This window comes from Scyliorhinus torazame, chromosome 8 (assembly GCF_047496885.1).
Source record: "Scyliorhinus torazame isolate Kashiwa2021f chromosome 8, sScyTor2.1, whole genome shotgun sequence".
NCBI classification, from domain to species: Eukaryota; Metazoa; Chordata; class Chondrichthyes; order Carcharhiniformes; family Scyliorhinidae; genus Scyliorhinus; species Scyliorhinus torazame.
Genome location: NC_092714.1, coordinates 172,853,106 through 172,875,850, shown reverse-complemented (window position 1 = coordinate 172,875,850; position 22,745 = coordinate 172,853,106). Strand labels below are relative to the sequence as shown.

The following is a 22,745-nucleotide window of genomic DNA, read 5'->3' as shown; positions in this document are numbered from 1 at the left end:
AAGCAGCTTCTAAGAAACTCCTGCTGCTCCCTTAACCACTGGGCCCACGCTGCCTGATCCGCGCCGGTCGCCATCTTGCCTTTTCACACCCGTTCCCCTCTCTTCTCCAAAGCAGCTTTTTTGATCGCCCCACACCTGGTCCACTCCATACAGCGCAGGGGGATCCGCACTGTTTCCTTCCCACACCGGGAATCGTCGTCCAAGTGCCGCTGGAGCTCCGTACAAGGGCCCAAAAGTCCGTTGTCGGCAGGAGCTGCCGACCGTGAGACCTACCCGGGCATAGCCGCAACCGCAAGTCTCCATAGATATATTGATGGAATCATCTAACACCGACAACCAGTGCCAAACCTTCTTTTTCTATTTGGACGTAATTTCGCTTCGCTGCCGCCAAAGTACGTGAAGCGAATGCAATGGGCCGCTTGGTACCATTGTCCATCCTGTGTGCCAGGACGGCCCCGATTCCGTAGGGCGAGGCATCATATGTGAGCAACAAGGGCTTTGACTGGTCGAAGTGAGTCAGCAAGTGGGAGGATGGCGACAGTCGCTGCTTTACTTTGTCAAACGTCCTCTGCTGCAGTGGGCAAATCCATCGCCGGCCCTTCTTTAACAACAGGTGAAACATGGCCAATACGGTCGCCAAATTTGGGATGAACTTCCCGTAATAGTTGACCAGGCCCAGAAACGGAGTTCCGTGGGATCCATTGGCACCTGCTGGACTTTATCGTCTACTGGATGTAGTCCATGCCTGTCAACCCGGAGGTCCAAATAGACCATCTCCTTCGTGTGGAAAATGCACTTTCTGCGCCGCAGGTACACCCCAGCCATCTCGAACTTACACAGCATGTCCTCCAGGTTTTTCAGATGCTCCTGGTCGGAGGAACCGGTAATCAGCACGTTGCTCAGGTAAACTGCCACCTGTGGCAGCTTGCGGAGGATATTTTCCCTTGCTCTTTGGAATATGGCACATGCAGGGAAGACCCCGAATGGCAGCCTGGTTCATACCCCAGCAAATTTGGGCCTGAACCTTTCACCTCCACCAGTGGTAGATTCACCGACCAAGTCCTGTATTCTACAGGGACGTATGATGTGCCCTTAGTCTCCAATGGTTTCCCGGTATATGATCGCCAGCTGGGCGTCCGTATCTCTTAACGCTAAGGCACATCCCAGAGCGGACTCGGTAATACGTGCAGCAGCAGATCACAGAGACCGCGGCTCCGGTATCAAGTTCCATCCAAATCGATAACTTATTAATCCGGACCATAACCTGGATAGGCGGCACCCGTGGGCCCGAAATGCAGGAAAGGCGTGGTTGTCCTCCGGCTCGTCAGCAACAAAATGTCTGTGCCCTCAGGCGATCAACGGTACGGCGGTGGCGGGTGGGTGAGGTTTCCTGCTAGCGTCTGCCCCCCCGCCTCCTTCTGGTGCCGGCGCATTTATTCTGTGTCAGGGATCTCTGGTGTGCAGGAAGCACAGCACCCGTCGGCGGGGAAATGGCACCATCAGTCCTGGTCCTTTAGAAGATGAGAAGGGAGATTTAATAATAGGAGACGGGGAAATGGCTGAGGAGCTGAACAGGTTTTTTGGGTCAGTCTTCACAGTGGAAGACACAAATAACATGCCAGTGACTGATGGAAATAAAGATATGATAGGTGAGGACCTTGAGATGATTGTAATCACTAAGGAGGCAGTATTGGGCAAGCTAATGGGGCTAAAGGTAGACAAGTCTCCTGGCCCTGATGGGATGCATCCCAGAGTGTTAAAAGAGATGGCTAGGGAAATTGTAAACGCACTAGTGATAATTTATCAAAATTCACTAGACTCTGGGGTGGTCCCAGAGGATTGGAAAGTAGCAAAGGTGACACCACGGTTTAAAAAAGGAGGTTGGCAGAAAGCGGGTAATTATAGGCCGGTAAGCTTAACTTCGGTTGTAGGGAAAATGCTGGAATCTATCATTAAGGAGGAAATAGCGGGGCACCTGGAGGGAAATTGTCCCATTGGGCAGACGCAGCATGGGTTCACAAAGGGTAGGTCGTGTCTGACTAATTTGGTAGAATTGTTTGAGGACGTTATCAGTGCAGTAGATAAAGGGGAGCCAATGGATGAGGTATATCTGGATTTCCAGAAAGCTTTTGACAAGGTGCCACACAAAAGGTTGCTGCATAAACTAAAGATGCATGGCATTGAGGGTAAAGTGGTAGCATGGGTAGAGGATTGGTTAACTTACAGAAAGCAGAGAGTGGGGATAAATGGGTGTTTCTCTGGTTGGCAACCTGTAACTAGTGGGGTCCCTCAAGGATCAGTGTTGGGCCCGCAGTTGTTCACGATTTACATAGACGATTTGGAGTTGGGGACCAAGTGCAATGTGTCAAAGTTTGCAGACGACACTAAGATGAGTGGTAAAGTAAAAAGTGCAGAGGATACCGGAAGTCTGCAGAAGGATTTGGATAGATTAGGTGAATGGGGCTGTTTAGCACAGGGCTAAATCGCTGGCTTTGAAAGCAGACCATGGCAGGCCAGCAGCACAGTTCGATTCCCGTAACAGCCTCCCCGAACAGGCGCCGGAATGTGGCGACTAGGGGCTTTTCATAGTAACTTCATTTGAAGCCTACTTGTGACAATAAGCGATTTTCATTTCATTTCATGGGCTAGGGTCTGGCAGATGGAATTCAATGTTGCCAAGTGTGAGGCTATCCATTTTGGGAGGAATAACAGCAGAATGGTTTATTATTTAAACGGTAAGATGTTAAAACATGCTGCTGTGCAGAGGGACTGGGTGTGCTGGTGCACGAGTCGCAAAACGTTGGTGTGCAGGTGCAACAGGTGATTAAGAAGGCTAATCGTGTTTTGTCTTTCATTGCTAGAGGGATGGAGTTCAAGACTAGTGAGGTTATGCTGCAATTGTATAGGGTGATGGTGAGGCCGCATCTGGAGTATTGTGTTCAGTTTTGGTCTCCTTACCTGAGAAAGGACATATTGGCACTGGAGGGAGTGCAGAGGAGATTCACTAGGTTGATCCCAGAGTTGAGGGGATTAGATTATGACGAGAGGTTGAGTAGACTGGGACTGTACTCATTGGAGTTTAGAAGGATGCGGGGGGATCTTATTGAGACATATAAAATTATGAAGGGAATAGATAGGATAGATGCGGGCAGGTTGTTTCCACTGGTCGGGGAAAGCAGAACTAGGGGGCATAGCCTCAAAATAAGGGGAGGTAGATTTAGGACGGAGAGTAGGAGGAAGTTCTTCACCCAAAGGGTTGTGAATCTCTGGAATTCCTTGCCCAGTGAAGCAGTTGAGGCTCCTTCTTTAAACATTTTTAAGAAAAAGATAGATGCCTTTCTAAAGAATAAAGGGATTCGGGGATATGGTGTATGGTGTACGGGCCGGAGAGTGGAGCTGAGTCCACAAAGATCAGCCATGATCTCATTAAATGGCGGAGCAGGCTCGAGGGGCCAGATGGCCTACTCCTGTTCCTAGTTCTTATGTTCTTACCATTTGTGGCCTCGCGACCCTCAAGGTCGACCCCCCCCATCCCTCTTTGGCAATCTAACTGCGGATTGCAAGCCCGTCGCCACCAGGAGCAGACGGTACAGCACCCAGGACAAGACCTTCATCAGGTCCGAAGTCCAGCGGCTGCTTAAGGAGGGTATTATCGAGGCCAGCAACAGCCCCTGGAGAGCCCAAGTGGTAGTGGTTAAAACTGGGGGGGAAAAACTGGAGGGAAACACAGGATGGTCGTGGACTACAGCCAGACCATCAATCGGTACAAGCAGCTCGACGCGTACCCCCTCCCACACATATCTGATATGGTCAATCAGATTGCGCAATACCGGGTCTTCTTAACAATTGACCTGTAATGCACCTACCACCAGCTCCCAATCCGGAGGTCGGACCGTCCATACACTGCCTTCGAGGCAGACGGTCGGCTCGCTCACTTCCTTAGGGTCCCTTTCGGCGTCACAAATGGGGTCTCGGTCTTCCAAAGGGAAATGGACCGAATGGTCGACCAGTACGGTTTGCGGACCACCTTTCCGTACTTAGATAATGTCACCATCTGCGGCCATGACCAGCAGGACCACGATGCCAACCTCGATAAATTCCTCCGCACTGCCACTCTTCTCACCCTGACCTATAACAAAGAGAAGTGTGTGTTCAGCACGACCCGGTTAGCCATTCTCGGCTATGTAGTCCAAAACGGCCCGAGCCCGACCGCATGCACCCCCTCATGGAGCTCCCCCTCCCCCACTGCCCCAAGGCCCTCAAACGCTGCCTGGGGTTCTTTTCCTACTACGCCCAGTGGGTCCCAAACTAGGCGGACAAGGCCCACCCACTCATTTAGTCCACCCAATTCCCTCTCGCGGCTGAGGCACATCACGCTTTCACCCGCATCAGAGCAGACATCACCAAGGCTGGGATGCGCGCAGTGGACGAGTCACTGCCTTTTCAAGTAGCAAGCGACGCTTCAGACGTCGCCCTTGCCGCCACTCTAAACCAGACAGGCAGACCCGTGGCATTCTTTTCCCGCACTCTTCATGCCTCTGAAATTCGACACTCATCCGTCGAAAAGGAGGCCCAAGCTATCGTTGAAGCTGTACGGCATTGGAGGCATTACCTGGCCGGTAAGAGATTCACTCTCCTCACTGACCAACGGTCGGTAGCCTTCATGTTCAATAACACATAGCGGGGCAAGATCAAAAATGATAAAATCTTGCGGTGGAGAATCGAGCTCTCCACCTATAATTACGAGATTTTGTATCACCCCGGTAAACTCAACGAGCCCCCAGACGCCCTCTCCCGAGGTACATGTGCCAGCGCACAAGTAGACCAACTCCAGGCCCTACATGACAGCTTTTGTCACTTGGGGGTCACTCGATTGTACCATCTGGTCAAAGCTCGCAATCTGCCCTACTCCATCGAGGAAGGACAGTCACCAGGGACTGCCAGGTCTGTGCGGAGTGCAAGCCGCACTTCTACCGGCCGGACCGTGCGCGCCTGGACCTTTGGCAGCACCTTCCAAAGTCACAACCACAACCACTGTTAGATTCAGACAGAGTGACCATAAGGATGCGATGATGAAAGTTGACAAAAGTTTTAATCACACGATAAACTACAATATACAACTCCACTCCCCAAAGAGTCCTCCGTCCCGACCCACATCCGGGTCAAGGCTTTTAGGTCCGGTAGGCTTCCCACGTTAAGGGAAAGCCCCACCTCCTTAACGGGGAGGTTCGTATTCATCCGAGGTCACCGAGAACCTGACAGTCCACACACCCTCATGAGGGTTACAACACCCACCAAAAAGGCCAAGGGTAACATATACATTGGAACACTACTACCTGTATGCTCCCCTACACCATCCTGACTTGGAGGTTTACTGCCATTTTTTCACTCACGATGGGTTTTAAAATCCTAGACTGCAGCAGTTCATGGAGACTCCCCACCACTTGTAAGGGATGTTAGGGATGGGCAATTAATGTTGGCCTAGCTGGTGATGCTCAAATCGCTATAACAAACAAAAATAAGGAATAATATTGCATTAACACCCACGAAACCTGATATCACAGAGGATAAGGCAATCTTACTAATCAATAGCCCAACTACCACATTTAACATTCACTTCCTACACCACTGGTAACCAGTCCACCAAAATCTCAACAGCTCCCAAATCAGCGGCGGCCACCAGTTAGAAAAACACGGACAGCATGTTCACAGGAACGTCATCACTTCCAAATGCCACTTGAATTTCCCACTGAGAAACACTGTGGGAGCACCTTTGCCACATGGACTGCAGCAGTTCAAGAAGGTGGCTCATCACCATCTTCCTAAAGGGAAACTAGGAGTGGGAAACAAATAGGAAGCCTTGTTATTGGCATATACATGAATAAAACAAAAATAGAGCAAATTTATGCTGAGCCAAATTAGTGTATCCAATGATCAAATTCCTGTGTGGGTTATATGACTGAAATCATAAACCCATTTATTCAAATAGCGCATAGAGGAGTTTCCATTTCAGATGGAGTTTATCAAGTGATTTTGATACCCAGCTTTTGTTTATCTTATGGTGTGAATTTACAATAAATTATTGCAAGATATTATTTAGTACAACTTCCAGAATTATTTATTTTCTACCTTCCATATCATATCAATTACATAGAACATACAGTGCAGAAATATCAACTTAACATTCCATCACCTTTTAGTTGCATAAGTATTGCTCTGCACCAACTTGTAGATCATTGACAAGGTCTTAAGTATTAGAGCTGTAAGACAAAACGTTATTCGTACCAGAAATCTTTGTCTTCAAAAACATATTATTTCTGCCTGTGTCTTAACAGTGGTAAGAAAAAGATCCATATTCTCCACATAATCATCCCCAAATCTTAGCTGTTATCACAAGGCACCCCAGACTAGTCCTTCGCACTTTATAGCACTGAACTGGGAGCAGGATACTTGGGAGCTTTCTAAATAGTTTTTATACTGTTTTTGAACCGCACTGCATCAAAACATCTCAGCGCTTCACACAAACAATAACATACATTTATATAAGCACCTGTAGGAGATAAGAACACAATAGGAGTAGACCACTTGGCCCATTGAGCCTGCTCTGCCATTCAATAAGTTTACGGCTGATAGACCACTTTCCTGCTCATTCAAACGTATTCACCGATGGAGATTCAGAACTATGCAGGGTCGAGAATTGCAAAGGTTCCTTTGAGCAAAGTAATTTTTCTTCAGCTCAGTCCTAAATGATTGGCTCCTTATCCTGATACCATGGCCGTGTTTTAGATTCCCCGAGGAGCAGAAACAACCTCTCAGCTCTACCTCATCGAGCCCCTTCAGAATCTTGTGACTCAATGTGATTGCCTCTCTTCCCTCTAAACTCCAGGGGATATAGGTCCAATTTACTCAGCCTCTCATCATACAACAACCCACTCAATACAGAGACCAGTTTAGTGAACACTGTACTTCCTCCAATACAATATATCCTATCTTAAATAATGGAGGCCAAAGGTGCCCACAGTATTCCAGATGTGGTCTCACCAAAACCTTATACAATCATTGCAAGCTGTCTTCACTTCTGCACCTCAATCCTCTTGCAATAAAGGCCAATATGTCATTTGCCTTACTAATTGCTTGTAGTACCTGCATCCTAACTTCTTGCATTCCTTGCACAAGGACATCCAAGTCTCTTAGAACAAGAACATTTACAAGTTAATTCAAAAAAATATTCTGATTTTCTATTAATACCTAAAAAACTTCACACTTCCCCATATTAAACACCACCTGCTATCTTGTTGCCCACTTACTTAACCTGTCCAAATCTCTTTGCAGCCCGTGTCCTACCCATAGCTTACCTTTTCGAGCTTTGTATCGTCAGAAAACTTAGATGCATTAATTTCTGTCTCATCTAATTCGTTAATATGGATTGTAAATAGTTGAGGCCCTAGCATTGATCTTTGTAACACTCCACTAGTCACAGCCCACCAACTTGAAAATGCACTGTATATGGCCATTTTCTGCTTCCTGTCCATTACCCAACCTTCTATATTTGCCCTCAATTCCATGAGTTGGGGAACTGAATTTATTCAAGGCAAAATTAAACAGATTTTTGATACACATCCGAGTCAAGAGTTATGGGGTCAGACAGGAAAGTGGAGTTGAGATCACAACCAGATCATTCTTGACCTTACTCAACGATGGAACAAGTTCAAACAGCCAAATGGCCTACTCCTGCTCCTAAGGCCTCTGTTCCTATGAGCCCTTATCTTGACTATTAACATTTTGTGTGGCACCTTATCGAATATAGGTACACATTCCAAAGTATTCCCAGTGATGTAGAGTCTAAGTAGTAATTATTTATTGTAGAACATAATCCACGTAAAACTCACAAGACAGTCGGCTTCTTCAATCCAAGCCATGTGCTATCACATTTCAGACTACTAACAGATTATGACTAGTAATGTGACTCCCTTACACCATTATGTGGGCGGTACTCTTTCCAAGTCCAACATTAACCCTAATACTACACCTCTCTTCCAAATCTTCATCCAAAGACATTTACATTTACATGCAACCCCTTCTTCCCCAAGTCTCTGATGTCACAGGTTTAAATAATGTGGAGATTGCACAACTCTCAATAACTGTGTTCTTTCAAAACTTGGAGGAATAGTAGACTCACTTGGCTGTCTTTGTTCTGACTTGATTGTTCTTCAGTAGAAGCTGCAGTATTTGGTGGTTTGTTTGTTCTTTGTTCCAACACTTGATCCTTTTCTTCCTCTCATTGCTTTTGTGCGTTTCCTATCAATACTTTCTCTTTCATGGTCAAGTATCATAGATTTAACTCTTTCTTTACCTTGACTATGTTCCCTACCCTCGGTCATTCAATTGACACTGGCTCTTTTTAACGTCGTCCACCATGCTGCCTTTGGAATGATGACTCAGTGCAGCTCCTGATTCCTGAGGTTTTGGGGAATCCTAGATTGTGCTGTCTGCCCACTTGCTGTAACCCTGCTGTGGTAGGAAGGTCAGTATCCTCTAACAACAGTGGACCTCATCTAATCAGTTTGTCTCTAGTTCTGACATCATTTGGTTATTTGCACCCTGGCCACCAGTTCTGGCAGACGGATCAATGTGGATGCACTTCCGAAGGGGTCAATATTGACAGATGAATGCGGGATTGTACCTTCTACTATCGTCTAGGTTTTAATCTTCTCTGATGGTTTGCCAAGTGATGAAAAGTCATGGTCACGCTAAAGTATTCATTCATCTAGCTGATCCGTTTCCTCTTCAGGCTGAAGAAGGTTACCTTCATTTTTTGGAAAGGAGCTGGACTACCTGCCTCAGCAAAGAGTGTCAAAACTTTTGCACGAAAGTTCCAGTCGAGGTCACTAGGTTGGAGGTTCTCCAACTTGGTATCCTCAATGACTGTCTGTTCCTTGAAGTCTTCCGCTGTTTCGATGAAATTAAGGACAATTTTGGCTCAGGCGAAAAAAAATTCCTGTTTGCAAATCACATATAGAATCCCAATATTTGCTTGTTCCTGGATTGGAGTGATTCTAGAAGCAAAATTTTCCTTTTACAGTGGAAAAACTCTGCCATGTTTGCAGGACACTTTTCACACCCGTGAGGCTTTTTGGCACCACAGCATTGGGATGGTTTACAGCCATCTAAAGTGTTGATGACATTCAATCTTCATTGCCCTGGAGTGTCTTATATTTTGATGTTTAATGAGTTGTACCATCATTGGGGATGTTCTGTACCATGGTTCCTCTTCCCCTCAATATTGATCTACTTTGCTGACAGACCTCAGATTGTCTGACAATCTATATCGCCTTCTCCAAAGTTAAATTTTCTTTGGGTTGAAGCGGATCAGAAAGTGTATCTTCAGTTACCCCAACTGTTATGTGGTCTCATATCAGCTGTCTTCAGGTCACCATATTCCCTGCCTTCAGCCAACTGATACAAATCATAGATGGAGAGGTCTAATGGTTCTCCAGACTTTGGATCCTTCTATTAAATTCTGCTCTTTCCAAAATTCTGTTACTCTGTCAGGTAATGTAGCTGTCAAAGGATTTTATTACCGTTTCAAATTTGTCAGATAATTCACTAATGACTTGTCTGGATATCACTGTCATCAATTGAACCACAGAATACAAAATTGTATTAAATTGCTGAGCATCTGATTGATTATTTAATCCTGGTGCAATTCTGTATCTTAAAAATTATCGCCAGGTATCTTTATGATACCGTCACGAGGTTCAAGTTCAAGTACTGATCAATAACTCCACACACCAATTAGTAAGATTCACATCAAAACACATTTATTATACACAGTAAATCACTACTCATGCATAAATTCTACTTTCTAGACTATTCTCTATCACTAAAAGGCCTATACTTAGCTTCGGAATTGGCCCACCAGGTCAGGGGAACAAATGGCCTTTCGTTCGATCGGAGTCTGCAGGATTCAAAAGCTGGTATGGACTGGTAGCTAGGAGCGCCCATCTCGTAGCGTGCGTTGACTGGAGACTTACTTGGTTGATGCGGCAGCTTGGGCAGTTCACTCTTAAGGGTTGATTCGCTGCTGAGTGACCCTGCCAAGAAGGACAATTTGAACTTGGGGACTCTATTTTATAGTCCCCAGGGGCTTCCCGCCCCTTTGGGCAGACCCCATACCTGGCTCCAAGTGATTGGACTGCGTTCCGATCACTTGGATCGATTTCTGCAATACTGGAGTTGTTCCCTGATCCCTGGGCGGTCCCTAGATGTCCGTTGGCCTTCCTTTGTCTTGGCTCCTGCTGGCGCCGAGGAGTCTGACTTGGCCTCATTCACCTTACATGTTTCAATTGTACCCGGGGATCGCTCATCAGTATGCAGATGGCTGTGAGTTTCAGTGCTGTCTGGGCTTTTGCAAGTTCTAATACACAGGATTTTTGCACTTGCTAGTTTTTGCTTGTGTTGGCTGAATTTCCCTGTAGTCTTTGCGGATCTCTATTTTAGGTCGGGAAGTGGCCAACCCAAGTGGCTACACCATGCAATTAATGAGAGCGACCCCCTATCTAACTGCCTCCCCAGCATGTGGTCACTGATTAGTACTCCTTTTTAAAAACTTGAAGCTGGCAGAAGGGCTGCTGCGGGATTTGAGGGGGATGTGAGTAGCCATCTTCGCTCACAGGCAAAAAAAACGGGGCACTGGGGTTGCTGTCCCGGTGCGCAGAGGAGGGGTTGGAGAGCCAGCATCAGTCGGGAAAAGCTGCCATCAGTTGGGTTGGGGGGGGGTGGCATGCCAGCGCCTGGACTGTGTGGTCCTGTTCCGGGGATTTCCCAGCTCTAGCCCGCCTGCCCCACTGACCACCCATAACTCCCACTGACTGCAGAGGCCTCTGGCCACGGGGCTGAAGGAGATTGCTAATACGGAATTGGCAATTGTAGTTAAGTGAGTATTTCACACATCCCAAGTGGCTCCCCATGGGTGAGCGTGCCATGTGTCATGTGGGGGTTATTGCCTCGCATCCCAATCAAACCATGTGCCTGAGCACTGCAGGTAGCAACACCACAGACACAGCAGCCAACATCCGAACACGCAGGCGCTGAGCCCCAGCAGTAGGGACATTTCTGTGACCAGAGGGTAGGTGTGTGCACCGGGGAAGGGACCAGGCCCGGTCCAGGTAACGTTACGTGCGGGTGTGTGGGGTACTGGGTGTGGGGTCCGGTAAGCACGGGTCCCCGCTATAGCAGGGGGGTGCATGGGCAGGGCGTGTCAGATGGAAGGGGATGTGGGGGAGGAATGGGGGTCTGGAGGGTCCCGGGGTGGAAGATACTGCTGGTTGTCAGTCTCACACATTCTCCAATTCCTTACAGATATTGAACCGTATGGACGATATCTTGGACCCTGCGGAAGCTGGCCTCGTGGTGCTGCTGGCTGGCCAGGCGGTCAGACGGCAGAGAAGACGGTGGCAGCAATGTTTACAGAGGCTCGAGGCAGCAGCCCATGTGCAGGAATCGCTGGTCATTTGAACAGGGGGCTCCGTCTCAACAAGGGGAAGGGGCGGCACCTGTGCCATGTCCTTGCAGACTTGGTACCACGTGGAGGAGGAGGATGCCCACTTCCATTGGCCATCAAGGCCACCGCAGCCCTGAACATTTACACCTCAGGGTCATTCCAGGGCTCAAGCGGGGACTTGTGCGTCATCTCACATGCTATAGCCCACAAGTGCATCAATGAGGCCTGGGCAACGGACTATATAAACTTTGACATGGACCAAATGCCAAAAAAAATCACAGGCAGCAGGATTCTCCGCCATCAACAGGATGCCCTAGGTCCAGGGGCCAATAGATGGCACGCATGTCATCTTGCACTCACCAGGCCACCTGGGAGTGCCCTACATCAACGGGAAGAGGTTCCACTCACTCAACATCCAGCTCGTTTGCGACCACCACATGAAGATCGCGCACGTGTGTGCACGCTTCCCAGGAAGTGTGCACGACAGCTAAATCCTAGGGCAGTCGGACATCCCTGCCCTCTTTGAGGACCACCCCAGGATGGCCGGTTGGTTCTTGGGGGATATGGGGTACCCGCTGAGGACCTGGTTAATGATGCCAGTAGGGAGGCTGGTGACTGAAGCGGAGGTTCGATACAAGGCTCATGCAGCCACCGGGCTGTCATCGAGTGGTGCATCGGACTCAACGATGTGGTTCCGATGCCTCGACCACTCTGTGGTGCACTGTGGTACACCCCTCAGAGGATTGCCCGCTTTGTGGTGGTCTGCTCTGTTCTCCACAACCTGGCACTGCAGTGGGGCGATATGCTGGAGGGCAAGGAACCTTTATCCACCTCCGAGGAGGGCGAGGATGCGCTGGACGGGGAGGGGCTGGAGGACGAGGCCGGTGAAGATCTGCAAGACCAGCCGGAGGAGGAGGACAGGAGGCAGCGGCGGGGTCCGGCAAACCTGGAGGGTAAGCCGCACCCCCCCCCCCCCCCTCCCCAACCATTTCTCACCCCCGAAGGGTCTGTGTAACATCACTCCAGGGTGATGAGACTATGTTGGCACTAACAGCAGGTCACTGTCCAGGGATGGGAGAGTGATGATAACCCGCTGAGAGCGGAGCGCTGTGCTCCTCATTCAATACCATTGTCTGACCCTTGCCTGTCTGCTGAGTGCTCGCTCACACCCATCACCTGCACGTGGTGTGCCAGGACGTGTGGGGGGCGCAGGGTGGGGGGGGGGGGGGGGGGAAAAGAGGCATCCAGGAACACCATCTCCGGGGAGATGCGGCATGGGGTGGGGTGGGTGGGCATCCAGGACCACCTTCTCCGGGGAAATGCGGTATGGGACTTATGCTCGACCCACATTGCGGAGGAACGTGCTGGAGGCGTCATATTGTTGAGATCAAATTCTTTTAATAATTTACACGTGTTCACAACTTCCCCAATCCCCCGATGGTGCTGCGCGCACCACTTGCCCCACCTCTCCCATATGGAAAGTGGAAGTGCAGCAAGAAGCGCAGAGACGGTCGGAAGTTCCAACCAGGAGCCATGGTCTACGTCTGCAATTTTGAAGATCGTGCACTCTGGCTCCCAGGAGTCATAGTCCAGAGAACACGGCCAGTCGCCTGCAAAGTAAGCGTCCAAAGGAGGATCCAATGTCAGCATGTGGAACACCTTAAGAAGCGGGAGCCCGGGCTAAAGGATGGCCAACCAGGGATGTCAATACCTCCACCTTGCCAGGAACCATCCCTCAGCCAGGGAACCCATCCGACCATGGTCCATCGACTGGACCAACAGGACCAAGATGACTCCAGCTCGGATATGGACAGAGAGATGTTCAAGCAGATGGACAATGTCGTGTCCGGGATCAAAATCGTAGCAAGAGCCCTTAGACGTCGGCCAGAAAAAGGCGGTTTACCAACTGGTACACATCACCTGACCCAGACTCATCGCTGGCAGAAGCACAGCCTCAGGCGAAGCGGTGTAGAAGGCCTCCTCAGATGACTATAGAGGGGGAACCTTCAAACTTGGAGGGGGCGGGGTTGTCATAACCCCCACAAGGCCAACGGGAAAACTATTATCAGTCTCCCCGTGGGGCTCATGGAGTACGAGCTTCCCAAAAGGGGGGCAGAGGCCCATTCAGCTGGGACTCATTAAATCGAGCACGTTGGTTGTCCCAAGGGGTCTGTGCTTGTACATATTTACTGCTATATGCAGCCCTGATCTTTAAAGTAACATAAATATTTATCCTTCCTACCGCTGGCTTCCTTGGTCATTTAAGTTATACTGTCACTCCTCATTCTTTCTACTTCACTTGCACCACCCACCTCCAAGTTCCTGAGCTTCCCCTCCCCCAGCTAGTTTACAGGCCTTCTTCTCCCTCCACCACCCTCCCTACAGTTTTAAGTTACTGTCAGGCAAAATAGCTGGGAAGAAGCTGGTTCAGGCCGCCGGCTCTGGTTAAGCACATGGCCATCCATAAATGAAACACACAGTGCGGCTTCTGTGGGAGAGAGTGAGATGATTCCCATTTGAATGCACATGCATGGAAGGGCTGCTAATGTTAATGCCTAATCACGCTCTATTTCTATCAGCAGTAATCACTACAATAATTACTTACCAAACCTGTGGATTGATTTGGAGCACTCACACCTCACTTTGCTCACAGTACAATCAGATACCATCTGCAAGCCAACATTGTCATCAAACCTATCAAAATGCAAAATATAACTACATTAGGTGTTGTTTTTAATTATTCTCCTTTGATGATTCCCCGTGCTACACACTTTTCAGGTCAAAATATCAAGCTCGCAGCCTTTTGCCAATCATAATGTTTTATGCCCACTTTCTTAGTGGAAGATAGTAAAAATCAGAATATCATGAAAAGGTTAATTACTACACCACAACGACCCCAAACACAGATTTTTCCCTTCCCATATGCCCCCTCTGAACTCATCATGTTGTTGCTAATTTTCTTCTTGGTTCAATTGCTGTTTTATTACCTTTGCTCTCGAGTCGCCAGGTATCTTTATGATACCGCCACGAGGTTCAAGTCCGAGTTCTGATCAATAATCCAATACACCGATTAGTAAGATTTAAATCAAAGCACATTTATTATACACAGTAATCGCTACTCATGCACAAATTCTACGTCTAAGCTACTTCTACAACTAACAGGCCTATACTTAACTTTGACCCGCCAGGTCAGGGGAACAAATGGCCTTTCGTTCAGGTTCTGAATCTGCGGGATTCGAAGTTGGTACGGATTGGTAGCTAGGAGCGCCTATCTCGTAGCAAGCGTTGAATTAAGACTTACTGGCTTCGATGATCACTGAAGTCACTGCGCCGGTCATGGTCAATGTTGGTTCCTTTTGCTGGGTGACCCGGGCAGGAAGAGAGCGGTGAAGAGAGGTGACGAGTGAAGAAGAGAGCGATTTGAACTTGGGGCTCAACTCTTATAGTCCCCAGGGGCTTCCCGCCTTTCGGGGCGGACCATGTACCTGATCCCAAGTGATTGGACTTTGTCCCAATCGTTTGGTTCGATTTTCTCCAATACTGGAGCGGTTCCCTGATCGATGGACGGACTTGAGGTGCTCGTTCACCTCCTTTGTTTTGGCTCCTGCGGGCGCCGAGGAGTCTGGCTTTGCTTTGTGTGCCAAAATGTTACTTATTGTTCCCGGGGATTGCTCATCAGTATGCAGAAGGCTGTTTACTTTGTTATGCTGATGGTCGCTGGAATCGATGTTGTCTGTGTTTTGCAGAGGTAAATACACAGCAAACCTGCAGCTGCTGGTTTTTGTCTTGTTGGCTGACTTTCCCATCAGCCTTTGCCGTTTGCCATTTTGAATCGGGAGTTGGCCAATTTAAGTGGTTACATTCCCTCCTTGTGATCCTAACGAGAAGTGTGAAAAATCACATAACTATGTTGCTTTCCATTCCCTGACCTGGGGGGCACTTCTTTCATGGCCTCTACACTGACCATAGCTGTGCAAAAACTTTTTAACTGACAATTCTAAGGGGCGCTATGTCAAACAGGGACATGCATTACAAAACAATAAAAATGGGAACCTCTAACTATTCTTAATACACTACACTCACTTAAACATTTCATCATTCTACCTTCCTCAACCATAAAAACAAAATCATAGCAGTTTATACACATTTTTCCTGGCTTGGCAGTCAAGCTCAGGATCGTACAATTTGCTCATGAACAGTTCTTTACATTTCTTTATTTACAATAAAACCGCAAATGAATGCTGTTTATTATAGATTGCGGGGGTCGGGGGTCTGGTCGTATCCGAAAATAGGGGATCTGATCCAATATACCGGGGTTCGAGCGCGGTAGGCTCTCCTTCTCCATTTCCTTAGTCGCATAGTCTGCACGATGCAGCAGAGTATCGCTAATACTAGTAAGGTTTCTATTACATAGGACAGACAGTACCAGGTTATAAACCTGGCACACCAAGATGGTGTGGTGTCGCTGGTGACTGGGTTCTGGGTACTGTGGGGAAGTGAAACATTAACGGCTGGGTGGCTTGAAGTCATGGGGTTCGCGTGCACTCGCAACCAAATGTCCATAAAGATAAGCCATCCTGAGGAAGTCCTCATGGTGCTTCTTCTTTTCGTTTATTTTCTTCTCCGGTCCTGGAGCTTCTGGACTTTACTGTGGAAACAAGCATAGTGTCTGTAACTATCTTGGTTTAACATCTCGTAGATTGTCTGGCTGTCCTTTCGTGCCAATTACTCCCTTTATAATTGGTCACTATGTGTGACTCCCTCATTTCTTTTTCAAAAATCGAATTTTAGGACAAGACACACTTTCAAATACTGAACCAGTGCGAGCCGTCTCGCAGACTGTGCAATTTACCATCCAAATGTTTCAGGATGTAAATAGCATGTGGTTGGCAACCTAAGGGTTACTTGAAACAAACCAAAACTTTTTGAACTAAAATTTCCAAAATGAAACGGGTAAGAGTTGAATGGAGTCCCCGGGTAGGACGGCTACAAATGCCGTGTCTCTCCTACCCGAGCGTAGTTGACCAGAGGGGGGGTTCCCAGTCAGGGTTGATCCCAAGCCGTGTCTCCACTGCCTGTGCAACCGACAAGAACGGGCAAGAAATGTAGTCATCGTGGTGGGCTTGCCGTGGTGGTTCTTTCCTTCGAACCAGAAGGGCAGTTATGAACGGGCGTGTGGTATCTGTTGACAGACAAGTTCCGCTGAATCGGCATCTGGGACCTTAATAAGTGTCTGCAGACAAACTAGTTCCGCTGAACTAGCGTCTGGCCAATAGCAAATCTCTTGGGGGCAAGTCCTCAGAGGTTTCGGCCGAAAAGGCGTGGGGCCATGAAATTCTTTTTTCCTGTCTGACATACAACATTTAACAAACTTACAAACAACATAAAACATGCGGCAGGTTCCATCAGAAAGGACACCACTTCTCCCAAGCGGTTCCTTTTAAAACATCATCTGGACACCTCAGTTCTCGGTTGCGAACAGGGTCGCAAAGGGGTTCTCGGTTTGGGAGTCAGACCCAAGGTCGTCATCTTCTCCCGGGTGCCAAACTCTTGAGTGTGTCAGGGCTGAAAGGGCTGCATGGTGTGAGGTGGGGTCGCTCTCGTTGTTGCGGACGAGTCGAAACGAGTTATCCCGGTGCCAATAGTTGGGGTCTAGTTGTGTGGGGACAGAATCGGGGTCGTCAGTGTGGTTCGGTGGTGGGGTTTGTTTAGGAAAGTGATCATGAAGGGAACACTCGGATCGTAGTCGGAATCGCTGGGTGTGGGGCCTGTTGCATGGGGATAGTAGGGAGGCGTGCTGTGGCTATCGTCCGAGTCACAGTCGCTGTCTCTGCTGCTGCAATCGGTGGGCATTCCAGGGCGGAGTGTATATTTCGGGGGTGGAGTCAAGGTCGAGTCCGTGGCTGGGCTGGACGTATTGGGGGAGGGTAGGGTTATGTTGGCTGTGGGTGGGGTGTAGTGTGCTGCGTCGAGCATGACGTGGTGTGCGTGGTTCGACTGTGTCCCATATGCCTTCAGCTGGTTGATATGGAACCACGCAGTCTTACCGTTGGGATACTTTATTTTATATACGGAGGGGCTTACTTTGTCCGCAATGGAGTACGGACCCAAGTATTTTGGTGACAGGAATGTGCTGGGGTTATATACGGAGAGCATAACTTGCTGTCCTATGCTGTACTCAGTCGCATGCACTGTCTTGTTTCGACTTGCTCCGTTTCTTTCTGGTGACCAATTTCACTGCGGCTGCTAGCTGAGCCGTTTTAAATTTTCAACTAATTGCTCTACTGCTTTCTCGTGTGTGAGGGCCGTCACTTCGGGGCTGGTCAAGTCTAAACCGAACAAAAATTCTGTGCCTTTCATGGGGCATCCGGTCATGAGTGTGTGGGGTGTAACCTGTGGAAGTAGAAATTGTATCTACCAAAAACATCAGCACAAAAGGGAGGACTGAGTCCCAAGTGGTGTTGTTCTGCTGGACCATTTTTCTGAGGGTGGATTTTAGGGTCCGATTCATGCACTCCACGATACCACTCGACTGTGGGTGGTATGCTATGTGGAATTTTTGGGTGATGCCAAATATCGTGAGGACGTTCTGCGTGACACGTCCCGTAAAATGGGAACCTTGGTCTGATTCAATGCTGTGGGGGAGTCCCCGTCTTGTAAAGATGTGGTGGGTCAAAAGCTTGGCTGTGGTTTTTGCAGTGATTGTGCGGGCTGGGAATGCTTCCACCCATTTTGTAAATGTGTCAATTACCACAAGTACATACTTACAGCCATTCCTGCAAGGGGGCAATGATCCTATAAAATCAATCTGGAGGTTAGTCCAGGGGCCATTAACGGGTCGGGTGTGGCTGGGTTTAGCTCACTGGGCTAAATCGCTGGCTTTTAAAGCAGAACAAGGCAGGCCAGCAGCACGGTTCAAGTCCCGTACCAGCCTCCCCGAACAGGCGCCGGAATGTGGCGACTAGGGGCTTTTCACAGTAACTTCATTGAAGCCTACTCGTGACAATAAGCGATTTTCATTCCTTCATTTTGGCATATCTGTCCGGATTATTCTGGGCACAGATAAGACAATTCTCGATGTAATGGTTTACATCTTCCTTTAAATTCGGCCACCAACAAAGCTGCTTGAGGTGGGCTGTAGTGGGATCGATTCCCTGATGTCCATGACCGTCATGGAACAAACAAATCAGTTGATTCCTGTCCTGTTCAGGAACCACCTAAAGGGTGTCTTTTAACACCACACCGTCATGTGTGGTCAGTGCATTTTTGAACCTCTCATAGAGAGCTGGATATTTTCCTTTTACCATCTTCCTGAGATTGCTGTCCTGCTTCTGGGCCTCCACTAGATCCTCGATCTTTGTCTGTGAGACCTGAACTGCACTCACTGGTGCGCCTTCGGGGGTGTCCAAAAATATCCATGTTTGGAACCTTCCTTAGCCAGTGCGTCTGCTTTCACATTTCCAGGGGGGGGGGGAGGAACGATGGTGACTGCGAACCTCGACTATCCCAAAGGTCCTGTTCTGTGCTCGCTCTAAAATGTGACGGAGCAATGGGGCTGAGGGGAAGGGTTTTCCGTCTGCGCCTAAGTGGCTTGAAAGTTTTAACGATATTTCCTCAAGGGCGCGTCTCTGCATGTCCTCGACATAGATACTGCAACCTGTTATGCGCTTCCCATCCAAGACTGTGGAAGATCCATCCACATAGATCTTTATGGGCTCACACGTGTCTGTGTGCTGGGGGCTCTGGGTTGAACTGCTTATCTGTCTAGGGGGTGTTTTAGCAATAAAGGGGCCTGTGTTGTGGTGTGGAGAGATAATTTCGCATTCATGGGGGGTTCCGGGGTACTGTAAGTTGTCGGCTAAATAGGTGTGCGTCTTTGTCCTTTTAACAGTGATGTCCCGCCCCTGCAAGAGATGGGTCCATCTAGCTGCTCTAATCTGGCTGACTGTACCGTCCTTGAGTCACCATGGACTACTCTCCAAAATCAGTTGCCTTCTTGGACACACTCGTCTCCATCAAGGACGGTCACCTCAGCACTTCGCTTTACCGCAAACCCACGGATAACCTCACGATGCTCCACTTCTCCAGCTTCCACCCTAAACACATTAAAGAAGCCATCCCCTATGGACAAGCTCTCCGTATACACAGGATCTGCTCAGACGAGGAGGAGCGTAACAGACACCTACAGAGGCTGAAAGATGCCCTCGTACGAACGGGATATGGCGCTCGACTCATTGATCGACAGTTCCAACGCGCCACAGCAAAAAACCGCACCGACCTCCTCAGAAGACAAACACGGGACACAACCGACATAATTCCCTTCGTCGTCTAGTACTTCCCCGGAGCGGAGAAACTGCGACATCTTCTTCACAGCCTTCAACACGTCATCGATGAAGATGAACATCTTGCCACGGTCAGCCCCACACCCCCACTACTTGCCTTCAAACAACCGCGCAACCTCAAACAAACCATTGTTTGCAGCAAACTACCCAGCCTTCAGAACAGTGACCACGACACCACACAGCCCTGCCATGGCAATCTCTGCAAGACGTGCCAGATCATCGACATGGATACCACCATTACACGTGAGAACACCACCCACCAGGTACGCGGTACATACTCGTGCGACTCGGCCAACGTTGTCTACCTCATACGCTGCAGGAAAGGATGTCCCGAAGTGTGGTACATTGGCGAGACCATGCAGGCGCTGCGACAACGAATGAACGGACATCGTGTGACAATCACCAGGCAGGAATGTTCCCTTCCAGTCGGGAACACTTCAGCAGTCAAGGGCATTCAGCCTCTGATCTCCGGGTAAGCGTTCTCCAAGGCGGCCTTCAGGACGCGCGACAACGCAGAATCGCCGAGCAGAAGCTTATAGCCAAGTTCCGCACACGAGCGCGGCCTCAACCGGGACCTGGGATTCATGTCGCATTACATTCATCCCCCACCATCTGGCCTGCGAAATCCTACCAACGGTCCTGGCTTGACACAATTCACACCTCTTTAACCTGGGGTTACCCCATCTCTGGATCTGTAAAGATTTAATCACCTGCTAATGCTCGCATTCCAAGCATTGTCGGGCATCTCTGAATCTGTCTATATATATGTTTCTGGAACATACCTCTTCATTCACCCAAGGAGCAGGCTCCGAAAGCTAGTGACATCGAAACAAACCTGTTGGGCTTTAACCTGGTGTTGTAAAACTTGTTACTGTGCTTCAAATTTGGGACAGGGATATTAAGGCGGTGCTGTAAATACGGGTATGGCGTTCGCTACTTTCCGAAATACAAACGTCCGACAGTTTTGTCGCAACAAAAAATCTATCAGTTTCACCTTATCGCCCTGTTAGTTACGCATGCATACACACACTTCCAAATTTATGAGTATTGATCAGAACTGCTTGAACACTTGTGGTTTTCTGTTTCCAATTGGATCGCCAATTCAAATTCTGGGTTCTCCCGGAGTGGTTTTCCACTTCTAGATCGGGTCCCGTCAGGATGTCGCCAAATAATGTTGCTAATTTTCTTCTTGGTTCAATTGCTCTGTTTTATTACCTTTGCTCTCGAGTCGCCAGGTATCTTTATGATACCGCCACGAGGTTCAAGTCCGAGTACTGATCAATAATCCAATACACCGATTAGTAAGATTTAAATCAAAGCACATTTATTATACACAGTAATCGCTACTCATGCACAAATTCTACGTCTAAGCTACTTCTACAACTAACAGGCCTATACTTAACTTTGACCCGCCAGGTCAGGGGAACAAATGGCCTTTCGTTCAGGTTCTGAATCTGCGGGATTCGAAGTTGGTACGGATTGGTAGCTAGGAGCGCCTATCTCGTAACGAGCATTGAATTAAGACTTACTGGCTTCGATGATCACTGGAGTCACTGTGCCGGTCACGGTCAATGTTGGTTCCTTTTGCTGGGTGACCCGGGCAGGAAGAAGAGAGCGGTGAAGAGAGGTGACGAGTGAAGAAGAGAGCGATTTGAACTTGGGGCTCAACTCTTATAGTCCCCAGGGGCTTCCCGCCTTTCGGGGCGGACCATGTACCTGATCCCAAGTGATTGGACTTTGTCCCAATCGCTTGGTTCGATTTTCTCCAATATTGGAGCGGTTCCCTGATCGATGGGCGGACTTGAGGTGCTCGTTCACCTCCTTTGTTTTGGCTCCTGCGGGCGCCGAGGAGTCTGGCTTTGCTTTGTGTGTCAAAATGTTACTTATTGTTCCCGGGGATTGCTCATCAGTATGTAGATGGCGGTTTACTTTGTTATGCTGATGGTCGCTGGTCTCGACGTTGGCTGGGTTTTGCAGAGGTAAATACACAGCAAACCTGCAGCTGCTGGTTTTTGTCTTGTTGGCTGACTTTCCCATCAGCCTTTGCCGTTTGCCATTTTGAATCAGGAGTTGGCCAATTTAAGTGGCTACAATGTCTATCAGTCAAACCGCCGAATTCCTTTTCCCATTCCAAATAAAATGATGACCACTTAACTTCCCTTCTTGATCCCTGTTGTCTGATTTTTAAACTGGTTCCCTCTTCTCAGGCATTGTGCATCTCCCAAATGATTGCCATCATTTACAGCCCCCCCCCCCCCCCCACCCTACCACACCAACCCCGGTCATTGACCACTTCATCTTTAGGGCGGCAAGGTAGCACAGTGGTTAGCACTGTTGCTTCACAGCGCCAGGGTCCCAGGTTCAATTCCCGGCTTGGGTCACTGTCTGTGCAGAGTCTGCACGTTCGCCCCGTATCTTCGTGGATTTCCTGCGGGAGTTCTGGTTTCCTCCCACAAGTCCCGAAAGACGTGCTGTTAGGTAAATTGGGCAGTCTGAATTCTCCTTCTGTGTACCAGAACAGGCGCTGGAGTGTGGCGACTAGGGGATTTTCACAGTAACTTCATTGCGGTGTTAATGTCAGTCGACTTGTGACAATAATAAAGATTATTATAAGAAAGATTATTTAACCTCCCTTTCATCTCAAAATTCCTTGAATGCGTTGTCATCTACTAGATTTGGACCCAACTCTGCAATGTCCTTCTAGTTTATATCCCTCCACACCCCAGTACTGCTATTCACCTTGTAATCTACACATTTTTTTACTTTTCATTGCATTTCTAAAGTAATTAATTCAGACTATGTTAACTACAAAAAACGGCTTATTGATTTCTGCTCATTAAGTATTTAAGCATTTATTAAAAACCCCAAATCAGTGTGACTTGCTTCACTTCTATAATATT

At 48.5% G+C, this 22,745-nt stretch overlaps 1 protein-coding gene across 3 annotated transcripts in view; it reads right to left on the bottom strand.

Moving 5' to 3' along the window:
* spo11 (SPO11 initiator of meiotic double stranded breaks) overlaps positions 1-22,745 on the bottom strand; it is a 171,377-nt gene that overhangs the window by 130,428 nt on the left and 18,204 nt on the right. For all 3 annotated transcript variants that reach the window (XM_072514521.1, XM_072514524.1, XM_072514523.1), the window contains 2 exons: positions 14,109-14,197; positions 6,194-6,260 (listed from right to left, as the gene is read on the bottom strand). In XM_072514521.1, the coding sequence (XP_072370622.1) occupies positions 6,194-6,260; positions 14,109-14,197 (156 nt within the window). The remainder of the gene's footprint in view (positions 1-6,193; positions 6,261-14,108; positions 14,198-22,745) is intronic.